Source organism: Myotis daubentonii, chromosome 15, assembly GCF_963259705.1.
Source record: "Myotis daubentonii chromosome 15, mMyoDau2.1, whole genome shotgun sequence".
Taxonomy (NCBI): Eukaryota; Metazoa; Chordata; class Mammalia; order Chiroptera; family Vespertilionidae; genus Myotis; species Myotis daubentonii.
In genome coordinates, this window is record NC_081854.1 from 3,906,157 (window position 1) to 3,931,430 (window position 25,274).

The following is a 25,274-nucleotide window of genomic DNA, read 5'->3' on the forward strand; positions in this document are numbered from 1 at the left end:
TGGGATTAGCGTGACCACGGGAGCCAGATGCTGCCTGGCATCTCCTCACGCTGCAGCCTCTTCCGGTTCCTCGGAGCCTCAGAGCCTCTATGGAGTGTGAAGGTGGGACACACCCCGAGCCCTGCTCAGTGTCCACTTGTCAAGGCAGACACACACGCGGACAGTGCACACTGTGCGGGGCAGAGAGATGCGCTCTCGCAACGCAAGTCGGACTGTGACCCGCTGGCCACCGGAGGAGGAAATGAAATATTCCCCGCACAGCGGGGACCCCCCTGTGCCTACTTCCAGAGAGAACAGATTGCCCCTGGTTGCAAAGACCTGTTTCAACTCTGTGGTGTCAACAGTGCACTTTTGGGGCGTAATTTTTAATTAAAAAAGGTTTTTTCTCAATTACAGTTGACATTCAGTATTATATTCATTTCAGATATACAGCATCGTGGTGAGATATTTATGTAATTTATGCAGGGATCCCCTGACTGTAATATTTATTATAATATTTTTGACTATGTTCCTGTGTTGTACTGAAATCCCCATGACTCCTTTGTAGCTACCATTTGTACTTCTCACCCTTTTCACCCAGCACTGCCCTGTCACACTCCCATCTGGCAATTAGCAGTCTGTTCTCTGTATCTCCGTGTCTGTTTTGCTCATTTGGTTATTTTGGTTTTTTCAGGTGGCACATATAAGCGAGATCCTGTGGTGTTTGTCTTTCTCTGTCCGGCTTATTTTACTTAGTATAATACCCTCTAGGTCCATCCATGTAGTTGGAACTATTATGCCCAGATTTCAAGATCCCCAATAGACCACCAGGGAGCCAGCTGAGTCTGATGCAAAAGCAAAGAGTCTTTATTCGAGCTAGCTCGGCTCCCTGACCACACTCACTGACGCAGCGGCAAGCGGCAGAGAAAGAACTCTGTGTGGAGAGGGGTTTAATAGGGGGGTTGGAGTAAGGGGAGGAGAGATGACTGTGGGCCCTGCCGATTGGCCAGGCGCAAGTCGGTGTCTTGTTACACAGGATGTGGTCATATCTATGGCGCGCACTTCCCTTGATTGTCATTGGTTAGTTTAAAGAAATCCTGGGTGTGGCTAGCAGAGGCTTGGGCTTCCGGGAAGAAGCTCCTGGCCGAGCACGTGGCTGCCCAAAAATGGAGGATCCAGGGTAAGATGGAGGGCGTAGCCCTTACCCTGGGGCAAGAGTCCTGAGTGATGGCCACTTCCCCGTTTCTTTGTGTCACCTGTCCACTCAGGCAGTGTCCCTGCTGCTCGGCTGTGTCCAGAGGCCTGCCCGGCACTGCCTCTGTCTGCACAGCTTCATCTTATCTCTGTGCCTCCCACATCCCGCCTCCCTCCGCACACTCCGTCCTCTGTGGCCCTCCTCCCTCTCCTGACAGGAACTTGCCAATTCCTTCTCCTCACCCCCCTACCTGTATGGAGCAGTTTGGAAGGACAGCGCCCACCCTTGTTCTCAGGTTCCCACCAGGGGCTCCGGTTCTTTCCTCAACATCACCCTTTGCCCTAGGGCTGACCGGCCTCAGACGGCTCAGGTCCCCCCAAGTCTGACTGCTCCCAGCACTCTCCTGGGTCTCTACCCCAGGCCCTGGCCCCTTCAGGACAAACCCGCTCTCAGCCCGCAGCATGGCCTCTGGTCCCTGTGGCGGGACCTCCAGGATGTGATGGGTGCAGTGTCCCGGCTCAGTTCCTTCCTGAACAGGCCATGTTTGCATATCCAACAAAGACAGCGGCTCATGCAATTTCTATTTTAGCCATTCTGCTGAGTGTCTAGCTATGTGGCGGTTTGCTTTGCATTTCCTGGATGGGAAAGGAAGTTGAACACAATTTCACGTACTTACTGGTGACCTGGTGATCTCTTGTTCCATAGTCATTTAAGTCCTCCCGCCTCTTAATTTATTACTTTTTTATTAAAAATAAAAAAAATTTGATGAGAGAGAGAGAGGGAGGAACATTGATCTGTTGGTCTGTAACAGGCAGTTGGACATGAACACAGCAAGGAAGACGGGCCAGGAACAGGTCACCAGGGCAGGAAGCCCCAGGGCCTAGCAAAGGACATTGTGGGGTGGGACCTCGCCCCCAGCATGTCACTGCTGGCCGTGCTGTTTGGACCCCGGACCTTTCCTCCCTAGAGATGACATCTAGGCCTCAGTTGTATTTCAGCTCCAGGCCCAGATAAGCAACAAAGGCAGCCACGGCTGAGGTCAGGACCAGCTGCACGGAATAATGACCCGCTGCCCGGTGCCTGCCAGTCAATCAGTGGGGGCCACAACCCTGAACGGACACACCTGGAAAAACAACTAGTCTAGTGCAGGGGTTCTCAACCTTCCTCATGCCGCGACCCTTTAATACAGTTCCTCATGTTGTGGTGACCCCCAACCATAAAATTATTTTCATTGCTACTTTTTAACTGTAATTTTGCTACTGTTATCAATCATAATGTAGATATCTGATATGCAGGATGTATTTTCATTGTTACAAATTGAACATCATTAAAGCATAGTGATTAATCACAAAAACAGTATGTAATTATATATGTGTTTTCCAAGGGTCTTAGACCCCAAAGGGGTCGCGACCCACAGGTTGAGAGCCGCTGGTCTATTTTGATCTTCTGGGACTGCCCCCAAAGTCTCCACACAACACCCTGCAGCTGGGGGACTCAGTGTGGTGTGCTCTCCCACCGGGAGCCCGCGCCTTCCCCTTCCCCGACCCTCCCCCCTCCCAAGCTCCAAGGGCCCTTCTTTTACCCCCATAACGCGTTTCCTCAGCCCATTTCTTCTAGGAATTACTTTCCTGCCTCAGTGATTGACCTATTAAATGCTCCCCTACAGTTTGGGTCTTGGCTCTAATTCTTTCCCAGCAGGAACCCAAGAACCGAGGCTGCTGAACCCCGGTGTGGTCTGACCCCACCAGTAGGACACCCGGGCCGCTCCCGCCGCCTACAGCAGTTCCACTATGGGTGTGTTCGTTGGCTGCTGTCTGTATGTGCCCTGACCAGGGCTCAAACCCACAATCTGGGCGAGTCAGAATGAGGCTCTAACCTGAGCGACCCGCTGGGGGCGGATTCATTATTGACGTGGGGCATACGTTCCATTTTCAGGTCCAGGTACCATCTTCTCCCACCCTGCTTCTTGCCTTTCACTTCCTCACGGTGCCACTGATGAACAGGACTTTGTTCCTTTTGAGGAAGTTCAACTTATTTATTTAAAATATATTTTTAGCCCTGACCGGTTTGGCTCAGTGGATAGAGCGTCAGCCTTTGGACTCAGGGGTCCAAGGTTCGATTCCGGTCAAGGGCATGTACCTTGGTTGTGGGCACATCCCCAGTGGGGAGTATGCAGGAGGCAGCTGATCGATGTTTCTCTCTCATCGATGTTTCTGACTCTATCCCTCTCCCTTCCTCTCTGTAAAAAATCAATAAAATATATTAAAAATATATATATATTTATTGATTTCAGAAAGGAAGGGAAGGAGAGAAAATCAATGATTAGGCTCATTGATTAGCTGCCTCCTGCACGCCCCACACTGGGGATCGAGCCCACAACCCAGGCGCGTGCCTTGTCTGGGAATCGAACCATGACCTCCTGGTTCATAGGTCGACGCTCAACCACTGAGCCATGCAGGTCAGGTGAGGAAGTGCAACTTATTAACCTTATTTTATGTTTAGCACCTTTTATGTGCTAAGAAACACCATAGGCCCCCGGGCTGTGAAAACTGTATTTTCTTGTAGAAGTTTAATAGTCTTTTCTAAACTTGTTATCCCCACAGGGGGTCTTCTTGCAATAATTCATTAACAGCAACAGCGAGGGTAATGACGACAGAAACGCAGCTAATGTTTATTGAGTTTGCACAATATTCCAGATACACTTGCAGGGAGTTCCACATACCAGACTTGTCTAATGGCCCACGGGCAGTATCACGTGGCTGTCCTGATTTCACAGATACACACAGGGGTTAAAGGTCATTTCCCCCGAGGCACAGTGAGCGAGGGGGGGCTGAGGAAGACAGCCGTGGAGAGGAAAGGCTATTGCACGTATGTTACATCAGCAGTTCTTCCCCAGAATGAATCTGAAATGAAATCAAAAGGTCCTGGGAACCTTCTATGCATCCATTAACCCATCCAGTAAACAAACTGTCTACACTGCGTATGTTGTAATCAGGGAGGAAAAGTGACTTCTCGTCTCCAAACCTGCCTCTCGCAGGACTATCCTGAGACTCTGGAAGAAGAGTGGCCGGTGACGACTTCCTTATGTTAAATCGTATCACGAATGTGCCTCGTGTTGTGGGAGAAACGAGTGCTGTTTAGAGGCCTCTGAACATTCTTTGTCTTCGAAAGGTTTGCCCGCGGCGTGGAGCCCCAGGTGTCCCCTGTAACGGTGTGCGTGGCCACACGCCTTTCCACAGTCCTGACACTCGTGCGGCTTCGCACTGCTGTGCACTCTCTGATGCTGTGTGAGTTGGTGGCCGTGGCTAAAGGCTTTCCCACACTCTTTGCACTCGTAGGGCTTCTCTCCGGTATGAATCCGCTCGTGTTTCACCAGGCTGGACCCATAAATAAAGGCCTTCCCACACTCCTTACATTTGTAAGGCGTCTCGCCAGTGTGGATTCTCTCGTGCTGGGTCAGGTGATAGCCACAGTTGAAGGCCTTCCCACATTCCGTGCACTTGTACGGCTTCTCCCCCGTATGGATTCTCTGGTGTTTCACGAGGCTGGAACCCCAACGGAAGGCCTTCCCGCACTCCTTGCATTCATGAGGCTTCTCACCCGTGTGAATTTTCTGATGCTGGGTAAGGTAATTGACACGGGTAAAGGCCTTCCCGCATTCTTGACACTCGTAGGGCTTCTCGCCCGTGTGAATCCTTTTGTGCTGAGCCAGGCTCGAGCCACAGATGAAGGCCTTCCCGCAGTCTTTACACTCGTAGGGCTTCTCGCCGCTGTGAATCCGCTTGTGCTGAATGAGCTTGTACACGCGGCTGAAGGTCTTGCCACAGTCCTCGCATTCGTAGTCCTTCTCGCCCGTGTGGAACCTCTGGTGCTGCGTGAGCTCGTCCCCCCGGCGGAAGGCCTTCCCGCAGTCTTTACACTCGTAGGGCTTCTCGCCCGTGTGGATCCTCTTGTGAATGACGAGGCTCGAGCCCCAGCGAAAGGCCTTCCCGCAGTCCTTACACTCATAAGGCTTCTCACCGGTGTGAATTTTCCGATGCTGAGTCAGCTGGTTACCCCAGCGAAAGGCCTTCTTACACTCTTTACACTGGTAGGGCTTCTCGCCCGTGTGGATTTTCTGATGCTGAGTCAGCTGGTAGCCACGGCTGAAGGCCTTCCCGCACTCCTTGCACTCATAGGCATTCTCCCTGCGAGGAGGTCTCTGGGGTGGCCTGACCGAGGCCTCCTCCCCGGCGGGCGCGTTCGCACGGCTGGTTTTCCTTCGGTTGAGATACCCCCCTGGAGGGCCCCGCGCCCCTACTAACTCACCTTCACACACCCAGTCAAGGCCAAGGGACTTGCTTTTCCCGTCCGAGTTCCACTTGGAGAAACGCATCTCACAGATGCCCTTTTCTGTAGATAAGTTCTTGGTCTCATGGGGTGACTCCAAATCTAGAGGAAAAAACACCACATTTTGTTTCCTTTTAAGAAAGACAAAATAAACAAACAAAGCAAACTACAAACCAAAAACTTCTCTAGTAGAAATAAAACTTCTGCCCGGCCGGCGTGGCTCAGTAGTTGAGTGTCGACCTAGGAACCAGGAGGTCACAGTTCAATTCCTGGTCAGGGCACAGGCCCGGGTTATGGGCTGGGTCCCCAGTGTGGGGCGTGCAGGAGGCAGCCAATCAGTGATTCTCTCTCATCATCGATGTTTCTCTCCCTTCCTCTCTGAAATCAATTAAAAATACACACATGCACACACACATTGTATATGTATGTATTTTTAAAAAGCTTCTCTAGTAGAATAAATATAAACCAACTAGACCCTTGGTAACATGTGCGTGTCTGGTACCACAATATTAATGAATAAACCTGAAGACTATCAGCTACTGCTTCCTATCAGTAGACACGAGTAAGCACCAGACACTAGAGGGGAAATCTGGGAATTAAAGACGAAAAGGAGCACGCTTTGTACATGTGGTGATGACATTCCTGGGCAACCCAGGAAAACCAAGTTTATAACCACCTAGACGTCAAAGTCACAGAGACTTCAAAAAGAGAGAAAGGGTTAGAGAACCAACAGGTGGACCGACAGGTAGGGACAGGTGTCATTTTAAAGTTCTGAAGGCCTTCCCCCTGGTGGCGAGTAGAACGTGGTAGCTGGCAGCAATGGATTTGGGCCAGAATTCTTCCGTTCAGTTCTTGTCCTGCCTCCTCTGTCTGACCATGTCCTCTGGACCCAGCATACTCATCCGCAAATCACACTTAATCACTGTGTCTCTCTCCTAAACTTGTGGGAATGAAATGAAGGGTATTTATACAACACATACACACAATGCCTAGTTCAATACCTCGTATACAGTGAGCACAATATCAGCCATAAGGCCCTAGCTGGTTTGGCTCAGTGGATAGCCTGTCGGCCTGCGGATTGAAGGGTCCTGGGTTCAATTCTAGTCAAGGGCACATGCCCAGATTGTGGGCTTGATCCCCAGTGGGGGGTGTGCAGGAGGCAGCCGATCAATGATTCTCTCTCATCATTGATGTTTCTCTCTCTCTCTCTCTCCCTCTCCCTTCCCTTCTGAAATCAACAAATACATATATATATAATATATATATATATATATATATTTTTTTTTTTTTAAATATATTTTATTGATTCTCTACAGAGAGGAAGGGAGAGGGATAGAGAGTCAGAAACATCGATGAGAGAGAAACATTGATCAGCTGCCTCCTGCACAGCCCCCAATGGGGAGGTGCCCACAACCAAGGCACATGCCCTTGACCGGAACCGAACCTGGGACCTTTCAGTCCGCAGGCTGACGCTCCATCCACTGAGCCAAACCAGCTACGGCAACAAAAATATATTTTTAAAAAATTAGCCATAAATATTATGGTTGTTACTTTTCTAACAGAAAAATAAGAAATTTCCTGAGATAATGACAAGATATTATCATCTAATGTTTAACTCAAAGGTCACAGATTTGTAACTTTCAACCTCACTTTGGGCACAGTGTGTCAGAAATGGAATATGCTGTTTGCTTTTATGTGAATTCTGTTTATCGATCCACCTCTATAGAGAAATCACGTCACCCCAAAGAACCACGGGCCATTTGGGTATAAACATAACAACACAGTAGGAAGCTTGGTTTTCTTGAAGATGGTTGTGAAATAAATATTCCAGAATTCTAACTAATCCTTTGCTCATGAAGAGAGTGGGAACTACAGGAAGGGCCAGACGAAGGTGGGAAGATCACTGGTGGATGACGAGAGGAAGGTGTGTGATGGTCATTTCCAACCCGACAAGGCTCAAAGCACTCCCTGGGAACAGGAAGAAGATTCAACTCATTTCTTAAATTTTTTTTTTTTTTACTGATTTCAGAAAGGAAGGGAGAGGAAGAGAAAGAGAGAAAGATCAGTGATGAGAGAGGATCATTGCCCCGTTGCCTCTGCATATTGGGGATCGAGCCCGCAACCCAGGCATGTGCCCTGACCGGGAATCAAACTGTTACCTCCTGGTTCATGGGTCAACACTCAACTACTGAGTCACACCTGCTGGGCTAAACTCTGTCTCTTGAAAGGCGGCCCTAAAATTCACAAGGGAAGGGGCTGACCTTCCAGGGAGCAGAGTGTGAGTTAGATGACTCAGGCAACTTACCCAGTGAGACCAAGTTACTGTAGTTCTCCAACATCACGTCCCAGTACAGGTCCCTCTGCGTGGAGTCCAGGCAGGCCCACTCCTCCTGGGAGAAGTCGATGGCCACGTCTGAGAATGTCACGGGACCCTGAGAACACAAACCCACATGTCCCTGAGGAAACGGAAGGGCAGTTTCAAGACGAAGGAAAGGAGAGGCAGGCCTACGCTCTGGGTAGAGTGGACACAGTGCCTCCCGGAAAGCCTGAGAGATGGGAGGGGACAGTGAGGGCGTGGCTGTGACAGGCAGAATCCCTCCGTGTGATTGCAGAGAAAAGCCGGCTGCACCTGTGCAATTCCCCACCACAGCCTGCGGAGCAGGGACAGAGCGGTCCCGGCTTCCTCCCATGCCACGCACACGGCCTGCCACGTGCCTGCCTCACAGCATTCCTCCGGCTTTGTTTCAGAAATGTAACATGCGATCTCTTATCTTCGAAAACAGGGTTGGCGTGTTTGAATGTTTTCAAGCCTCAAATTCATCGTTTTGCCAGGCTATCTTTTAAGCAGTTTTCCTTTGTAATGACAAAACATTTTTAAAATTCCACCACATGGACAGATTAGACTGAATGACAGTGATTGCACAAAATGACTCTGGTTGTCCGCAGTTCTGGGAGCATGTGGTCACCTATTCCTCTGTACTGGATGCTCTGACCCATGACCCCCCCCCCCCCCATTCCTTGTTCCTGATTGAAAGGATGCTGGTGGCAAACGACGCAGACACACACAGAGGTCTGTTCAACAGGAAAAGTGGCCTCTCGGGTCCCCTGGCCTCAGCCCCTGCCCTGTCGGATGCTCACAGCCTCAGAGCTTGGGCTGTCCCCACACACTAACCCCGAGGCCAAGTAATATGCACATCCCCTCTTTTCTGCCTGGAACAGAGGATTTCTGTGCTCTCCTGTGCTCAAAAGCATCCAACATCTCCAACTAATCAGACCATGGACCTGAAGCAAATCTTTCTCCCCAGGGACTTTCTTCCTCCATTCCCCCAACATTCCCGCTGACAAAACACTGAGCATAAGGGAGGTACTGAATCATCAGCGCCACGTTCTATGAACGTGGGCCCCGAGGTGGGCAAGGGGCTATGCGGCATCACCATTGACGGAATGGAGAGGACTGGAAGCAGGTCATTGGATGGGGCTCCCTGGGGCAGGAGGCTTGGGGATAATTCATAAAAACCACCACGGGATCCAAATAGCACACTGCGGGGAGGGAAGAGACATACACACTTACGTGGGCCATAGTTTCAGAGTCAGGACCTGATGAGTTGTCTAAGGGCTTCCTTCACTGCAGACCGGCTCTGGAAAAGGCGGAGCTGGGCCAGGAGAAAGGCATTGAAGTCAGTGCTCCTGGGTCCCCAGAGTGACTTCACACAACCCTCCTGCTCCTCCATCTTTGCTTCGCAAGGACGCCAGCTCCTTTCCAGCACCCCCACACAGACGCCACAGGTCAGGAAAAGACTGGAGGGAAAACAGGCTCTCCCTCCAACTCCAGGACACCCAGCAGCACAGGGCAGAAAAGAGGGGTTTTTAGTTATTTTTTTGCTTTGAAGTCAGACCCAAACATTTTAGCAGGAGGATCTTCAGCCAGCTCCCTGTTAGGGGTAAGTATTAAGGATTTGCTCTTGACCAAAGAGAGACCTGGCCTTTGTCCTCAGTTTCTAAGAGGTAATCTGCATCAGACTTGATAGGAAGGTCTTTTGTTTTGGGTACTAGCTGCCATGCTGCATCTTAGGGTGGGCCTCACCATACCCAACATTCTTAGGGTGGAGCTGGCCATACCCAACAATCTAAGGGTGGGGCTGGCCATACCCAACAATCTAAGGTGGGGCTGGCCATACCCAACAATCTAAGGGTGGGGCTGGCCATACCCAACTATCTTAGGGTGGGGCTGGCCATGACCAACAATCTTAGGGTGGGGCTGGCCATACCCAACAATCTAAGGGTGGGGCTGGCCATACCCAACAATCTAAGGTGGGGCTGGCCATACCCAACAATCTAAGGGTGGGGCTGGCCATACCCAACTATCTTAGGGTGGGGCTGGCCATGACCAACAATCTTAGGGTGGGGCTGGCCATACCCAACAATCTTTGGGTGGGGCTGGCCATACCCAACAATCTTTGGGTGGGGCTGGCCATGACCAACATTCTTAGGGTGGAGCTGGCCATACCCAACAATCTTTGGGTGGGGCTGGCCATACCCAACAATCTTTGGGTGGGGCTGGCCATACCCAACAATCTTTGGGTGGGGCTGGCCATGACCAACATTCTTAGGGTGGAGCTGGCCATACCCAACAATCTTTGGGTGGGGCTGGCCATACCCAACAATCTTTGGGTGGGGCTGGCCATGACCAACATTCTTAGGGTGGAGCTGGCCATACCCAACAATCTTTGGGTGGGGCTGGCCATACCCAACAATCTTTGGGTGGGGCTGGCCATGACCAACATTCTTAGGGTGGAGCTGGCCATACCCAACAATCTTAGGGTGGGGCTGGCCATACCCAACAATCTAAGGGTGGGGCTGGCCATACCCAACAATCTTAAGGTGGGGCTGGCCATACCCAACAATCTTAAGGTGGGGCTGGCCATACCCAACAATCTAAGGGTGGGGCTGGCCATACCCAACAATCTTTGGGTGGGGCTGGCCATACCCAACAATCTTAAGGTGGGGCTGGCCATACCCAACAATCTTAAGGTGGGGCTGGCCATACCCAACAATCTAAGGGTGGGGCTGGCCATACCCAACAATCTTAAGGTGGGGCTGGCCATACCCAACAATCTTAAGGTGGGGCTGGCCATACCCAACAATCTAAGGGTGGGGCTGGCCATACCCAACAATCTTAAGGTGGGGCTGGCCATACCCAACAATCTTTGGGTGGGGCTGGCCACACCCAACAATCAGGGTGGGGCTGGCCACACCCAACAGTCTTAGGGTAGGAGCTCCTCATCCTAGAAGGACCAAGTGATTTGGGTGGGGTTTTTGGGTCATGGGGTATCAGTTGACCTAATCAATCAGGTCTATATTTCTCTATAGTCAAGTCAATTAGTGATGCCTATGTGATGAAGCCCTGGTGGACCAGGTGAGTCCCTGGTAGGCAGTGCCCTTGGGACGAGGACACCGGAGCTCAGGCTGTGAACACCCCCCATACCTGGACTTAGACACCTACTACTTTGGCTGATGCTACTCTGTGCTCTTTCCCTGTAAGAAACCGCACCCCTGAGAGAAGAGCTTCCAGTGAGTGCTGGGAGTCCTAGTCCTGAATTACTGACCCTGAGGCTGGTTTCACGAAACTCCCAAACCTGCAGTTGGCGTCAAAACTGAGGGTGGCACTCAAACCCCCAATGTGGCTAACTCTGGGGAGGGGACTGGGACCTGGACTCGAGTGGGTGTGTTGAGGGTACCTAGCCTCACTTGGAGTCCATCCTGCTCCCTCCAGTCACACTGTCCAGGGTTAGGAGAGGCTGCAAACTCAAATCTCTTCTGGCCTCCAGAGAGGGTGACATGAGTCAGGACGTGGCAGGCGGACAAGAAAAGCTGACCCCATAAACATATGCACACTATCAATGCAGAACACCAAGGTCAGTGGTTACTTACTGCTAAGTTGGAATACTTAGAATATGAAAAGTATTTCAGATATACCATCAGTAGGAAAATAATGTTACCAAAACAAGATGGTACAATACCTTGTCAACTTCTCTATATAAGCCCAGCCATGGTGGCTCAGTGGTTAAGCTTCAACCTATGACCCAGGAGGTCACAGTTCAATTCCCGGTCAGGGCACATGCCTGGGTTTTGAGCTCGATCCCCAGTGTGGGGTGTGCAGGAGGCAGCCGATTTAATGATTCTCTCTCATCATTGATGTTTCCATCTCTCTCCCTCTCTCTTCCTCTCTGAAATCAATAAAATGTATTTTTTAAATTCTATATATGAATATATACACATAATATAGTGTGTATATATCCATATATGTGCTATATGAATAAATATACACACATATGGAGACAAACACACAGATACTGACAAACAGACCATAAGACAACAACAGAGAGAGAGAGAGAGAGAAAGAGAGCGAGAGAGAGAGATCAAAGTAGAGAGGAATAGAAGAAAGCATCCAGAAAAGTGTATATCCCTGGCACAGCGGGCCTGAAAATGCTAACCTTAAGCCTGCTTGCAAGACTGGTCCTTGGCTGGACTTGCAGGGTTCCCGCCATTCCCTCACTGCGGACAGTGGCTCACGCTCCTGGAATGTTTGTATGTGCTATGCAGAGGGTGCCTACGTGACTGACACCTGACAAAAACCCTGGCTCCCAGGCTGTGAGCTCCCCCACAGACAACACTGCATGTGGTTGGACTCTGATGGAGGGAGGATTAGTCCTGTGTGCCTTTCCCTGTAATACCTCTTGGCCACGGGTAGGACAATGGGTTGGACCCTGAGACCATCCAGAGCAGGGGTGGGGAACCTTTCTCTGCCAGGAGCCATTTGGATATTTATAACATCATTTCTGGGCCATACACAATTATCCACTTAAACATTAGCCTGCTATATTTGGTCAGACACTTAATTAACTTAGAAAATAAACTTTCGAAAAAACAAGATAGGAGAACCAAGATGGCGGCATAGGTTAACGCCGGAGTTTGCTGCTTTGAACAACTACTTCAAAAGTGAAACCAAAAAACGGAAGGGACACCACCCAGAACCACAGGAACGCTGGCTGAGTGGAAGTCCTACAACTAGGAGGAAAGAGAAACGCACACGGACACTCAGAGGAGCCACAGTGCTGAGGTCAAGTTCTGAGGTGCGGAGTGCGCGGAGCAGGCTGGTGGCGGAGGGCGCGGTTGGCGTTTTCAATCGGGAGGGAGTCGCAGACTCTGAGCTCCAGATCCAGGCGAGTCTTTAGGGACCCAGACTCAAACGGGAGAAACGGGACTGTCTGGCTTCGGTCAGAGCGAGTACAGCTTTCTCTCCCAGCTTTGCAGCGGGTGCTGGGACTCAGAGAGGCAGAGCCCCTGGGGACAGGACTGAGAGCCGCCATAACTGCTCTCTCTGGCCCACCCTGTTGATCCTGTGCGACCCGCCCTGCCCCGCCCAAGCCCTGCACAGAGGCATTTGCCGGATAGCCTCAGGCAAAGGCTAGATTAGCACCTCCCTAGAGGACAGAAGTTCTCTCACTGCTGACACAGCTGATTCTCATAGCCACTTGGCCTGGAGGTCAAACCCTCCCTGGAATTAGCTACAACAATCAAGATTTCACTATAAGACTGCGAACAAAGACCACTAGGGGGTGCACCAAGGAAGCATAACAAAATGCGGAGACAAAGAAACAGGACAAAATTGTCAATGGAAGAAATAGAGTTCAGAACCACACTTTTAAGGTCTCTCAAGAACTGTTTAGAAGCTGCCGATAAACTTAATGAGCTCTACACGAAAACTAATAAGACCCTCGATCTTATATTGGGGAACCAACTAGAAATTAAGCATACACGGACTGAAATAACGAATATTATACAGACTCCTGACAGCAGACCAGAGGAGCGCAAGAATCAAGTCAATGATTTGAAATGCGAGGAAGCAAAAAACATCCAACCGGAAAAGCAAAATGAAAAAAGAATCCAAAAATGCGAGGATAGTGTAAGGAGCCTCTGGGACAGCTTCAAGCGTACCAACATCAGAATTATAGGGGTGCCAGAAGATGAGAGAGAGCAAGATATTGAAAACCTATTTGAAGAAATAATGACAGAAAACTTCCCCCACCTGGTGAAAGAAATGGACTTACAGGTCCAAGAAGCGCGGAGAACCCCAAACAAAAGGAATCCAAAGAGGACCACACCAAGACACATCATCATTAAAATGCCAAGAGCAAAAGATAAAGAGAGAATCTTAAAAACAGCAAGAGAAAGAAACTCAGTTACCTACAAGGGAATACCCATACGACTGTCAGCTGATTTCTCAACAGAAACTTTGCAGGCCAGAAGGGAGTGGCAAGAAATATTCAAAGTGATGAATACCAAGAACCTACAACCAAGATTACTTTATCCAGCAAAGCTATCATTCAGAATTGAAGGTCAGATAAAGAGCTTCACAGATAAGGAAAAGCTAAAGGAGTTCATCACCACCAAACCAGGATTATATGAAATGCTGAAAGGTACCCTTTAAGAAGAGGAAGAGGAAGAAAAAGGTAAAGATACAAATTATGAACAACAAATATGCATCTATCAACAAGTGAATCTAAGAATCAAGTGAATAAATAATCTGATGAACAGAATGAACTGTTGATTATAATAGAATCAGGGACATAGAAAGGGAATGGACTGACTATTCTTGGGGGGGAAAGGGGTGTGGGAGATGTGGGAAGAGACTGGACAAAAATCGTGCACCTATGGATGAGGACAGTGGGTGGGGAGTGAGGGCGGAGGGTGGGGCGGGAACTGGGAGGAGGGGAGTTATGGGGGGGAAAAAAAGAGGAACAAATGTAATAATCTGAACAATAAAGACTTAATTAAATAAAAAAAAAATAAACTTTCTTTCTCTCCATCTAGAGCCTGTGCGATCAGGACTCTTTGGTCATGACCTGACCTCAGTGCCCACAGGGAGAGGGATGATGTCCTGCTCCTAGCACCTGTTGGGGCACAGCACTAACCCCCGGGTCAGGCTCATTGCAGGCACTGAACAGAAGTATGATTTTGGCTCAACATTCTACTTTTTGGCATGCATCCCAAGGAAGGAAATATGTATATGTCTTGTATATATATGTATGTGTGTGTGTATATAATATATATATATAATATATTTTAAAGAATACATATACACACACATATGTTTTATTATATTACATATATATAATATATTTTTTAAAAGGCTAATATGCAAAGTGTCCCCTTGGGGAGTTCGATCAATCATTATGACATGTGCTGACCACCAGGGGGCAGCATAGAACAAAGGAAGGCACAGATCATATATTTGTGTATACACACACACACACACACACACACACAAATATATTTTTTTTGGAGAATTATTCCCCAAAAATGAATACAGACTTTGAATAATTATTAATTCCAGTAGGTTAAATCTAAAAAGAAAGAAAAATCAACTTAGCTATCAGCTTTTAAGTGTATACATTTTGGGGGGAGACACCCAGTATATGCACCATGAATTCCTGGTTCATAGGTTTCATGAGTCGATGCTCAACCACTGAGCCACACTGGCCGGGCTCAAGTTTCTTCTTCTTTTTTCTTTAAAGGAAGGGCCCTAGGAGCTTGGAAGTGAGGAAGGTAATGGTAATAGGCCTGGGAGGAGGAGGAGAGGGACAGAGGTAGGAGGGAGAGAGAAGAGGAAGGGGAGAGGAGGGGAAAGGAGGAGAGGGGAGGGTGCTGGCATGCCTGGGAGGGAGAACACACTCTCAAGTTTCTCCTTTATGAGCTCCTTAAGAAATTGAAATTGTTGGCAGTAGCCCTGCATTAATCCCATTATAAGAAATAAACTTAAGACAGTCCCAAAGTTAAAGAAAAAATAATAAAGAGAAAACCCCACAGTTGGAGTGCGGTATATTGCAGTCAGTAAGAGAAAGCTGAATGAATAGGACTGTGGTAGACTGAACAGCATACGTCCTAATTCTGGAAACTGGAAATATATTAAATGGAAAGGGGAGTTAGGTTGCAGCTGGACTTAAAGTCCTAATCAGCTGACCTTAAAATAGGGACATTGCCGAAGCCGGTTTGGCTCAGTGGATAGAGCGTTGGCCTGCGGACTGAAGGGTCCCAGGTTCGATTCCGGTCAGGGGCATGTACCTGGGTTGCGGGCACGTCCCCAGTGGGGAGTGTGCAGGAAGCAGCTGAAAGATGTTTCTCTCTCATCGATGTTTCTAGCTCTCTATCTCTCTCCCTTCCTCTCTGTAAAAATTCAATGAAATATATATATAAAAAAAAATAGGGAGATCATCCAGAATTATCCAGGTGGGTCCAATGTAATCGCAAAAGTAGATGAGGGGTGTCAGAAGGAGAGAGAAAGATGCGCGGAGGAAAGCAGGGACAGCGTGATATGACATGAGAGGACTTGTCTGTTGGCTCTGAAGATGGAGGAATGGGGCTACTCTGGAGCCGGGAAAGGCAGGGGAAGAGTGCCCCCTAGAGCCTCTGAAAAGGAATGCAGCCTTACCAACACCTTGGGTTTAGCCCAAGCACGTCGGACCCGCGGGCCGCATGCGGCCCAGCCAATATAACGGCATGTGAAAAACGTTTCAATAAAAATTTCGTAACTTAATTTTTACAAATCCTGTTATACATAATTATTAATAACAAACTACAACGTTCGCTAATGACTGATGACTATAATCCTGTTGCATTCATTTCCCTTACTCGCCAGCACCCCATGTCTCTCCACTAACACCAGCAGTGAATATTTTAGCAGCCGACTGCCACGTCATGAGTCTTGGACTGACTTGTTTGGTGTGCGCAACAGGAAATATTTCGCTTTCAGAGAACAAGAAGAATAGGTTTATTTGCATGATGCTTATGAATTTGTGCAGTTATTCAGTGTCTGGTAAGTTCATGTTCAAGAAAAAATATTAATTTTTATTAAAATGTTCTATTATTTTATGTTAACGATGACTCATTTATTTCAGCCCTTTGTATTCAGCACGTCTCTAGTGAAATAAACCCACGTTTCTATGAAAATGGGAGCTTTTGGGGGTTTTTTTCGGCCCACATACACTTACACCTTGTTTATTCAGCCTTTGAGTTTGACATGCTTGTTTTAGCCAGGGGATTTTGGACTTCTAACCTCTAGGACTGCACCTTAACAAATCTGTGCTGCTTTAAGCCACTAAATCTGTGGCAATATGTTACAGCAGCAACAGGAAACTGACACAAGGCCCAGTATCGGAAAAACAGGTGACAAACCGATATGATCTCCCTGACCTTGCACATCCTTCCCCGGTGTCTCTAATACCATCAGACTTGGCACAACAACAGCTGAGCTGCTCCCTGACCTGATTAGGGACAGTGTGCGAAGCAGACAGAAGAGTGTTTGGTACTGGGAAGGTGCTCAGTACAAGTGGCCCCTCTCCCTTCCGTCTTCATTGAGTAAAGCAATTAAAATGTCATATTGAATAGGATACTTAAAAAGTGTTTTATTAAGTAAAATTTCAACTAAGTAAAAATGTTCATGCATAATATTGTTTATAACTGAGTACCGTTTAATATTACATCACATGCATTTTTCCTTCTTATGACTATTTCTAAACATCACTCTTCATAGCTGCATAATACTTCATAACATGAATTGGGTGTGATTTACTTTAACCATGTCCATCATTCTGAATACTGGCTGTGTTCTGAACACAGCCTTTGGTTCCAGAACAAGGGTCTAATTTGGGGGAGCACGTCTACACTTGTGAATGCCACGAAGTTATAGATTTTTTTCTGAGGAAGAAAGCCATATGCAGTAAGTCTGTATACAATTTCCCTTGGAAAATGGCAAATGCAATTAAAGGAAGGACCTCAGGCTAAGAATTCCTGTTCTATGCTCTAGTTCATTTAAAATACATATATTTTTATTGATTTCAGAGAGGAAAGGAGAGGGAGAGAGAGAGACAGAAATATCAATGATGAGAATCATTGATCGGCTGCCTCCTGCATGCCCCACACTGGGGATCGAGCCCACAACTTGGGCATGTACCTTGCCCGGGAATCAAACCGTGACCTCCTGGTTCATAGGTTGACGCTCAACCAATCACCGAGCAACACCAGCCAGGTGCTCTGGTTCATTTTGAGAACTGGTAAGTATCCATCACAATGACCTTCCTATGTATGTTGCTTCTGACCTACAGGGCATCCGGGCGTACCACACAGAGAAAACAGGATGTGCTGAACACGAATGCTCTGGGGCTATCCCGTGGGGCTTTCCCTATGTTATCTCACCCTCATCACAGCCTTACCTTTATAGAGCCCCAGATGCTAAGAGGCAGAGACAGGACTGAAACCCCAATACTCTAGGTCAGCCTATTTTTGTAGGGCTAAAGGGTTTTACATTTTTATTTTGTTATTATTATTTATTTGTTTATTTTTAATATTTTTTATTGATTTCAGAGAGGAAGGGTTGGGGAAAGAGAGATAGAAACATCGATGATGAGAGAGAATCATTGATTGGCTGCCTCCTGCAGGTCCCACACTGTGGGTCAAGCCCACAACCCGGGCATGTGCCCTTGACCGGAATCGAAACTGGGACCCTTCAGTATGCAGGCCAACGCTCTATCCCAGCGGTTCTCAACCTGTGGGTCGCGACCCCTTTGGCAGTCGAACGACCCTTTCATAGGGGTCGCCTAAGACCATCCTGCATATCAGATATTTACATTACGATTCAAAACAGTAGCAACATGACAGTGATGAAGTAGCAACAAAAATAATTTTATGCTTGGGTCACCACATGAGGAACTGTATTTAAAGGGCCAGAAGGTTGAGAACCACTGCTCCATCCACTGAGCCAAACCGGCTAGGGCGGTTTTACATTTTTAAAGGGTTGTGAAAACAAAAAGAAATGATCGAGAAACAAAGGAGGAGGAGGGGGCATAGTTCTGCACACTTTACCCATGAGCTGCACATACGACTTCCTTCCAGAGTATAAGTATGAAAAGGAGGGAAAAGGAGTAACTTTCTAGTGGAGAAAACAAACAAACACTGCCGTGGCCAACACGATCAAGGGCAACCTCAACAACCATACATCGTGTTGACAGTTTGTACCCTCTGTCATCTTTTACCCTCAAACCCATGCACCTCATCTACACGTGAGACAAACATCAGATTCCAGTGCAGGAACATCCTGCCAAATGCCTGATCAGCACCTCTTACGTCTTCAAGGTCATCAGAAACAAGGGGAGGCTGAGAAACTGTCAGAGCCACGAGGAGCCTAAGGAGACAGGACAACGAACTGTGTCGTGGTTTCCGGGATGGGCTCCTGAAACAGATGGAGAAGATTATGTAAAAACTACGGGAAAGGAATAACGCATGGACTTGAGTTAACGACAACGTATCAAAATCGGCCCATTCAGCATAAGGAATGTGCCGTGCTAATGAAACTTGGTCAAAATGGGGAAGTAGGGGCAGGGTACCTGGGAATTCTCTGTATGAAAAATTCTTTGGAATTCTTCCGTGAATCTAAAACCATTCGAAATAAATAAATCCATTGGAAAAGAGCAGCATGCAGCCACAGGCAACCCACAAAACTAAAATACTTAGCACAGGATCCTCTACAGAAAAAGCTGACCAACCCGGGCTCTCCATCCAGAACTCATACCCAGTATCAACTGCTTCTCACAGTTCACACAAGATGCAACTAAGCTACAACTGTCAGACCTCAAACAAGACCTGGCTCATGCAACACATTTCTATTTACTGATTACTGAAAGAAAAAAAACCCTGCCTTTCTGGCAAAGACCTTCGCTCGAACCCCACCCTCAAACGCCTCCCGAAGCCGTTTGCTTTGTCATTTACTACAATGATCACACCCTCTCCTTTCTTTCTTTTTTTAAAAAAAATCATTTTCTTCCTTTTTTTTTCATATCTTTATTGATTTCAGAGAGGAAGAGGGAAGGGAAAGAGAGACAGAAACATCAATGATGAGAGAGAATCATTGATTGGCTGCCTCCTGCACATCCCCTAGTGGGGATCAAGCCCACAACTTGGGCATGTGCCCTTGGCCGGAATCGAACCTGGGAACCTTCAGCCCACAAGCTGACGCTCTATCCACTGAGCCAAACCAGCCAGGGCACCCTCTCCTTTCTTGCTGTGATCTGAAAGGCAGGCCTGTGAAAGGACCATAGATGTCTAGTGTTTGGTTCCCCCTAAACACCAAGTCACACTGAACTAAAGCGCAAACACTAACCTCCCACTGGCATTCCATGCTATCAGCTACGGGGATGTGAGCAATCGGCCAAGTGAATGCTCACCAGGGAGGGTGGCTCAGGGGGAGGACACGGGGGAATACATCTGCAGGGCCCTGCCACACGTCCTGGGGAGGAGTCCCTGGGATAGGTCCCTGTTAGGGGGGACATTTTTGGCCAAGGAAAGCCAATATTCTTCCGCCCTATAAACAAATCATTTGCGTTCTGAACAACAACAAAACTCACCAGAACCTTGATTTTAAGACGCCTGACGATGCAGGATGGCTGGCCTGGGGGAAAGAGGAGAGAATGAGACACCAGGTCCTTTCTGTCCCCATGCCACACCTGTCCCCATGCCATATCTAAAACCAACCAGAAACGAGGGGGAACTCGGGTCTGAGTATTTCAGAGATTCCTGGGGACTAGGCTCCAGTGCCAGCGGGGTCTTGTCACTGTGCAGCTGCCCCCTCCCCGCACCGGTCAGGTCTGGAACCTCCCCCCTGCAAAAAGGGATCTTATTGCTGAGGCCCTTCTGTCCTGTCATTCAGGTAGCTCTGGGAAGAGCACTTTAGCGCTGAAATTGCCATCTCGGGACGATGCGCCCTTCTTTATTTTTATTTTTTAAAGAATGCTACTTGCGCCCTAGCTGGCTTGGCTCAGTGGATAGAGCATCGGCCGGCGGGACTGAAGGATCCCAGGTTCTTCCAGGTTCGATTCTGGTGCCTGGGTTATGGGCTCCACCCCCAGTAGAGGGGTGCAGGAGGCGGCCAATCAATGATTCTCTCTCGTCACTGATGTTTCAATCTCCCCCTCCCTTCCTCTCTGAAATCAATAAAAATATTTTTTTTTTTAAAAAAAATGCTACTGCCCTAGCCGGTTTGGCTCGGTGGATAGAGCATCCGCCTGTGGACTGATGGGTTCGATTCCCATCAAGGGCACATGCCCGGGTTGTGGGCTCTATCCCCACTAGGGGGCGTGCAGGAGGCAGCCGATCAATGATCCTCTCTCATCATTGAGGTTTCCATCTCTCCCTCTCCCTTCCTCTCTGAAATCAATAAAATATATATACATATATATATATATATATATGTATATATATTTTATTGATATTTTACAGAGAGGCAGGGAGGGAGATAGAAACATCGATGAGAGAAACATCGATCAGCTGCCTACTGCACATCTCCTACTGGGGATGTGCCTGCAACCCAGGTACATGCCCTTGACCAGAATCGAACCTGGGACCTTTCAGTCCGCAGGCCGACGCCCTACCCACTGAGCCAAACCGGTTTCGGCTAAAATATATATATTTTTAAAAAATGCTACTTGTGCAAGTCAGAATCTGCTACCAATTAACCGGGGACAGCTTTGCCGACAAACAAGAAGACGCCCCCCCACGGCCAGGAAGGGGTTTCCCGCCTCCAGCTGTCACTCTCCTCGCAGGGTCGGGCTCTGACTCCCCCCTGGGGCCCCTGCGTCCAGGCAGGCACCTCCCGGCGGGAAGCTGACGGCAGGGGAGCCGCAGAGACATCACGGCCACGGGGCGCGCTTGCCGCGCACACCCCGGTCCTCGCTCCGCGGTGGCCACGCACCCAATCCTCCCAACGCGCCCCGCGCCGCCGCGGCCGCACAAGCGCACGCCCACCGACACCCACGTCACAGTCACCTGCCCGGCCCCGCCCACCCCGCCCCGCGGAGCCCACGCGCAGGTCACCCCCACGGAGCAGAGCCGCCCCCAACACCACCACGCGCTGGTGCGTCACAGCGTGGGGGCCCGGCCTGCCGCCCGCGCCGACGCGCTGGAGTCCCGGGGGCGTGGCCCGGTCCCTGACACTGACACGCGCACTCACACACACACACACACACACACACACACACACACACACACACTCACACGCGCGCGCGCACTTCTCCCCGCAGCCGCAGGCCGAGGCTGAGCTTCGGGCCTCCTCGCCCGGGGCGTCTGGCGCCCCGACACCCGCCCGCCCCCCCTTACCCTCACCCCCGCCCCCCGCCGCATCCCGCGCGGGTTTCCTCCTGGGATGCTAACAGCTTACCGCGTGGGACCCAACGGCTCACAGGGCGTCGGGAGGGGGCGCAAGGGTCGAGGTGAACGCTGGATGGCATCCAGGGAAGCCCGAGCCTAAAAAAACCCTGTGTGCTGGGGACGCGTCTCCCAGAATGCAACGCGGAGCGCTCCTAATGAAGCCGCGCCTCGGGGGGCTCTGGGAAATGTAGTCCAGAACCCGGGAATCCGCGAGGATGGAAGCGGCTCACCTCGCCAGCGTGCCACTCTCCAAGGCCCTAAGGAGCGTTGTCGCAGAGACTTCTGGGAAACGCAGTTCACAGGGCGATGCCCTGGGGCTGGAAGCGGGGCCTTCAGAAGGCGCCTTGCCCCGTCCCCTAGAGGACGCGTGCCTCCAGAATCTACCAATGCTCGGAGCACTGCCCACCCTTCAGATTTCTCCTAGCAAATATCTAGGCCCCCGGCTAAGGACAGTGTGCCACCAACTCCTGGGAGCATGTCCAGGAAGGAATCGCCAAAAGAAAAGATGGGAGTCCTGAGGTGTGGATTGTTCCTCAACGTGCATTTCGGACCCTTCCATTGGGGTAGCTAGATAGCAATGTGTATAATGTTACTTGGGGATTATAGTTGATTCTTGAACGACATAGGTTTGAACTGCCAGGGAGGGCTCATACTGGGATTCTCTCCCCGACCCCACCCCCGAAAAAAAAAAATACAGTCAGCTCTTCCTGTCCATGGGGTTTGCATCCAGGGAGTCAACCAACCAATTAGGACCAGTATTTTGATCCGGTTGGGAATTCCTGATGCAGAGGGCTGACTGTATGCATTATTCTACCCACTTTTATATAAGGGCCTTAGGGACTTGAGCTTCCATGGATTTTGGTATCCGCAGGGGTCCTGCAAATAATTCCCCATGGGATCCAGGGCCGGGTGTAGTTTTAAAGTTTGGGGGTGGGTGTGGGTGTTTGTTTTTGTGGAGGAAGGGGTGTCAAAAGTTATGCAGGTTTGCCCTAGCTGATTTGGCACAGTGGTTGGACGGTGGGCCAGAGCACAGAAGGGTCCCAGGTTCAATTCCGGTCAAGGGCACATGCTGGGGTTGCAGGCTCGATCACCAGTAGGGGGTGTGCAGGAGGCAGCCCATTAATGATTCTCGCTTATCATTGATGTTTTTATCCCCTCTCTCCCTTCATTTCTGAAATCAATAAAGATATATATATATATATATATATATATATATATATATATATATATATATATATTTTTTTTTTTTTTTTAAATATATTTTATTGATTTTTCACAGAGAGGAAGGGAGAGAGACAGAGAGCTAGAAACATCGATGAGAGAGAAACATGGATCAGCTGCCTCCCGCACACCCCCTACTGGGGATGTGCCCGCAACCCAGGCACATGCCCTTGACCGGAATCGAACCCAGGACCTTTCAGTCCGCAGGCCGACGCTCTACCCACTGAGCCAAACCGGCCTCAGCAATAAAGATATTTAAAAAAAGAATTCCTCATCCCCATCTACTATTAAGTAGTTGATTTTAAGATTAATTGAGAATTTCCCCTTAAATCATTGTTATTTTTTTTAAATTTTTGGTTTCTAATTCTGAGATTCTTTTACGTCCATTAACTGGTAAGTTTTTGGCTTCCCTTTATAAAGTGGGACTATGTGGTTACATCTGATATTGATCTCAGTGGAAAGACGGGATGTTTGTGTTTGCCTCTTTAACACTTCCTGAAGTAATTAGTTGTTTTATTTTTTTAGCCTTTTTTAAAAAAATTCTTTATTAGTTAAGGTATTACAAATGTGTCCTCATCCTCTCCATTAAACCCCCATCCTCCCCCCCCACACACACACACTCATGCTCTCATCCGCGTTGTCCATGTCCATTGGTTTGACTTATATGCATGCATACATGTCCTTTGGTTGATCTCTTCCCCTTACCCCCTCCCTCCCCTACTTTCCTTCTGGGGATTGATAGTCTGATAGCTGTTTCTCTGTCTTTGGATCTGTACGTGTTCATCAGTCTATGTTGTTCTCTATAATCCACAAGTGAGTGAGATCATGTGGTATTTATCTTTCTCTGACTGGCTTATTTCACTTAGCATAATGCTCTCCAGGTCCATCCATGCTGTTGCAAAAGGCAAGAGTTCCTTCTTTTTTACCACAGCGTATGTAGTATTCCATCGTGTAGATGTAGCAGTTTTCTAATCCACTCATCTGCTGATGGGCACTTAGGCTGTTTCCAAATCTTAGCTATGGTGAATTGTGCTGCTATGAACATAGGGGTGCATATATCCTTTCTGATTGGTGTTTCTGGTTTCTTGGGATATATTCCTAGAAGTGGGATCAGTTGTTTTATATATTTATTCATTTGAATTTTTATAGGAATGTATTTGAACCCAAACTGCAGACAACTGCTCAAGAGCAAGGTCTCAGATGTTTCAGTAATTAGTTGTTTTAAAAACCACCTTAAATGCTGATAAATTTGTTATTTTGGGGGGTTTTATTTTATAATTATTACTTTAAAAATATTTTTTTATTGATTTCAGAGAGGAAGAGAAAGGGAGAGATAGAAACCCCAATGATGAGAGAGAATCATTGATAAGCTGCCTCCTGCACACCCCACACTGGGGATCAAGCCTGCAACCCGGGCATGTACCCTGACTGGGAATGGAACCGTGACCTCCTGGTTCATAAGTCAATGCTCAATCACTGAGCACACCAACTGGGCCCCTTTCTTTTTACATTATTATTATGGAGCCATGTATGTGGGGGTTTTTTTGAGAGTTTAGAAATTTTATTTTTTTAATTTTTAAAATATATTTTATTGATTTTTTACAGAGAGGAAGGGAGAGGGATAGAGAGTTAGAAACATCAATGAGAGAGAAACATCGATCAGCTGCCTCCTGCACCTCCTACTGGGGATGTGCCTGCAACCAAGGTTTATGCTCTTGACCAGAATTGAACCTGGGACCCTACAGTGTGCAGGCTGACACTCTATCCACTGAGCCAAGCCGGTCAGGGCTAGAAATGGTATTATTAATACACACCAGCATATCCATCTCAGGAAGCAAGAGTAGGGAGGGCGGGATATTTATGTCTCTGGGTGGGTCGGATGGGGGTGCAGGCGGTTGCAGGAAGGTGGGTCTAGAGCTGCTTTTCTCAGCTGCTTAGTTGTCTCCTGTGACACCTGAAATGAGAATAACAGGAAAACAGCAGAGAGGACAGGAGCCTCCAGTGGGGACAATAGAAAGTACTAAGTGACTAGAACCAGCAAGGATGCTCATCAAGGTTGCTATATAGAGGGGAGAACCAAGACGGCGGCATAGGTTAACGCCGGAGTTTGCTGCCTCGAACAACCACTTCAAAATTACAACTAAAAGACAGAACAGACATCATCCAGAACCACAGGAAGGCTGGCTGAGGGGAAGTTCTACAACTAGGAGGAAAGAGAATAACACACCGAGACTCAGAGGAGGCGCAGTGCAGAAAATACAAAGGTGCAGAGGTGTGCGCTGAGTGGGCTGGC

The 25,274-nt window shown here is 48.6% G+C and overlaps 1 protein-coding gene and 1 non-coding gene across 6 annotated transcripts; both read right to left on the reverse strand.

The window, feature by feature from the left end:
* Positions 1-3,821: 3,821 nt before the first annotated feature.
* On the reverse strand, positions 3,822-21,902 carry ZNF331 (zinc finger protein 331). Of its 5 annotated transcripts, none has more exons than XM_059665222.1 (6): positions 21,771-21,902; positions 19,963-20,006; positions 18,679-18,791; positions 9,075-9,156; positions 7,809-7,935; positions 3,822-5,605 (listed from the first exon to the last, which is right to left on the reverse strand). In XM_059665222.1, exons 4-6 carry the CDS (start codon positions 9,081-9,083, stop codon positions 4,272-4,274), a joined length of 1,470 nt encoding a protein of 489 aa, XP_059521205.1. In that variant the 5' UTR covers positions 9,084-9,156; positions 18,679-18,791; positions 19,963-20,006; positions 21,771-21,902; the 3' UTR covers positions 3,822-4,271. The 5 variants fall into 5 exon arrangements, with proteins under 5 accessions (XP_059521205.1, XP_059521203.1, XP_059521202.1 ...); XM_059665220.1 differs by having other exon boundaries at positions 18,611-18,791; XM_059665219.1 differs by lacking the exon at positions 18,679-18,791.
* LOC132217684 (small nucleolar RNA SNORA24) lies at positions 21,031-21,158 on the reverse strand. The gene has a single exon (XR_009448960.1). It is a non-coding gene; the product is annotated as a small nucleolar RNA SNORA24 (small nucleolar RNA).
* Positions 21,903-25,274: the final 3,372 nt, after the last annotated feature.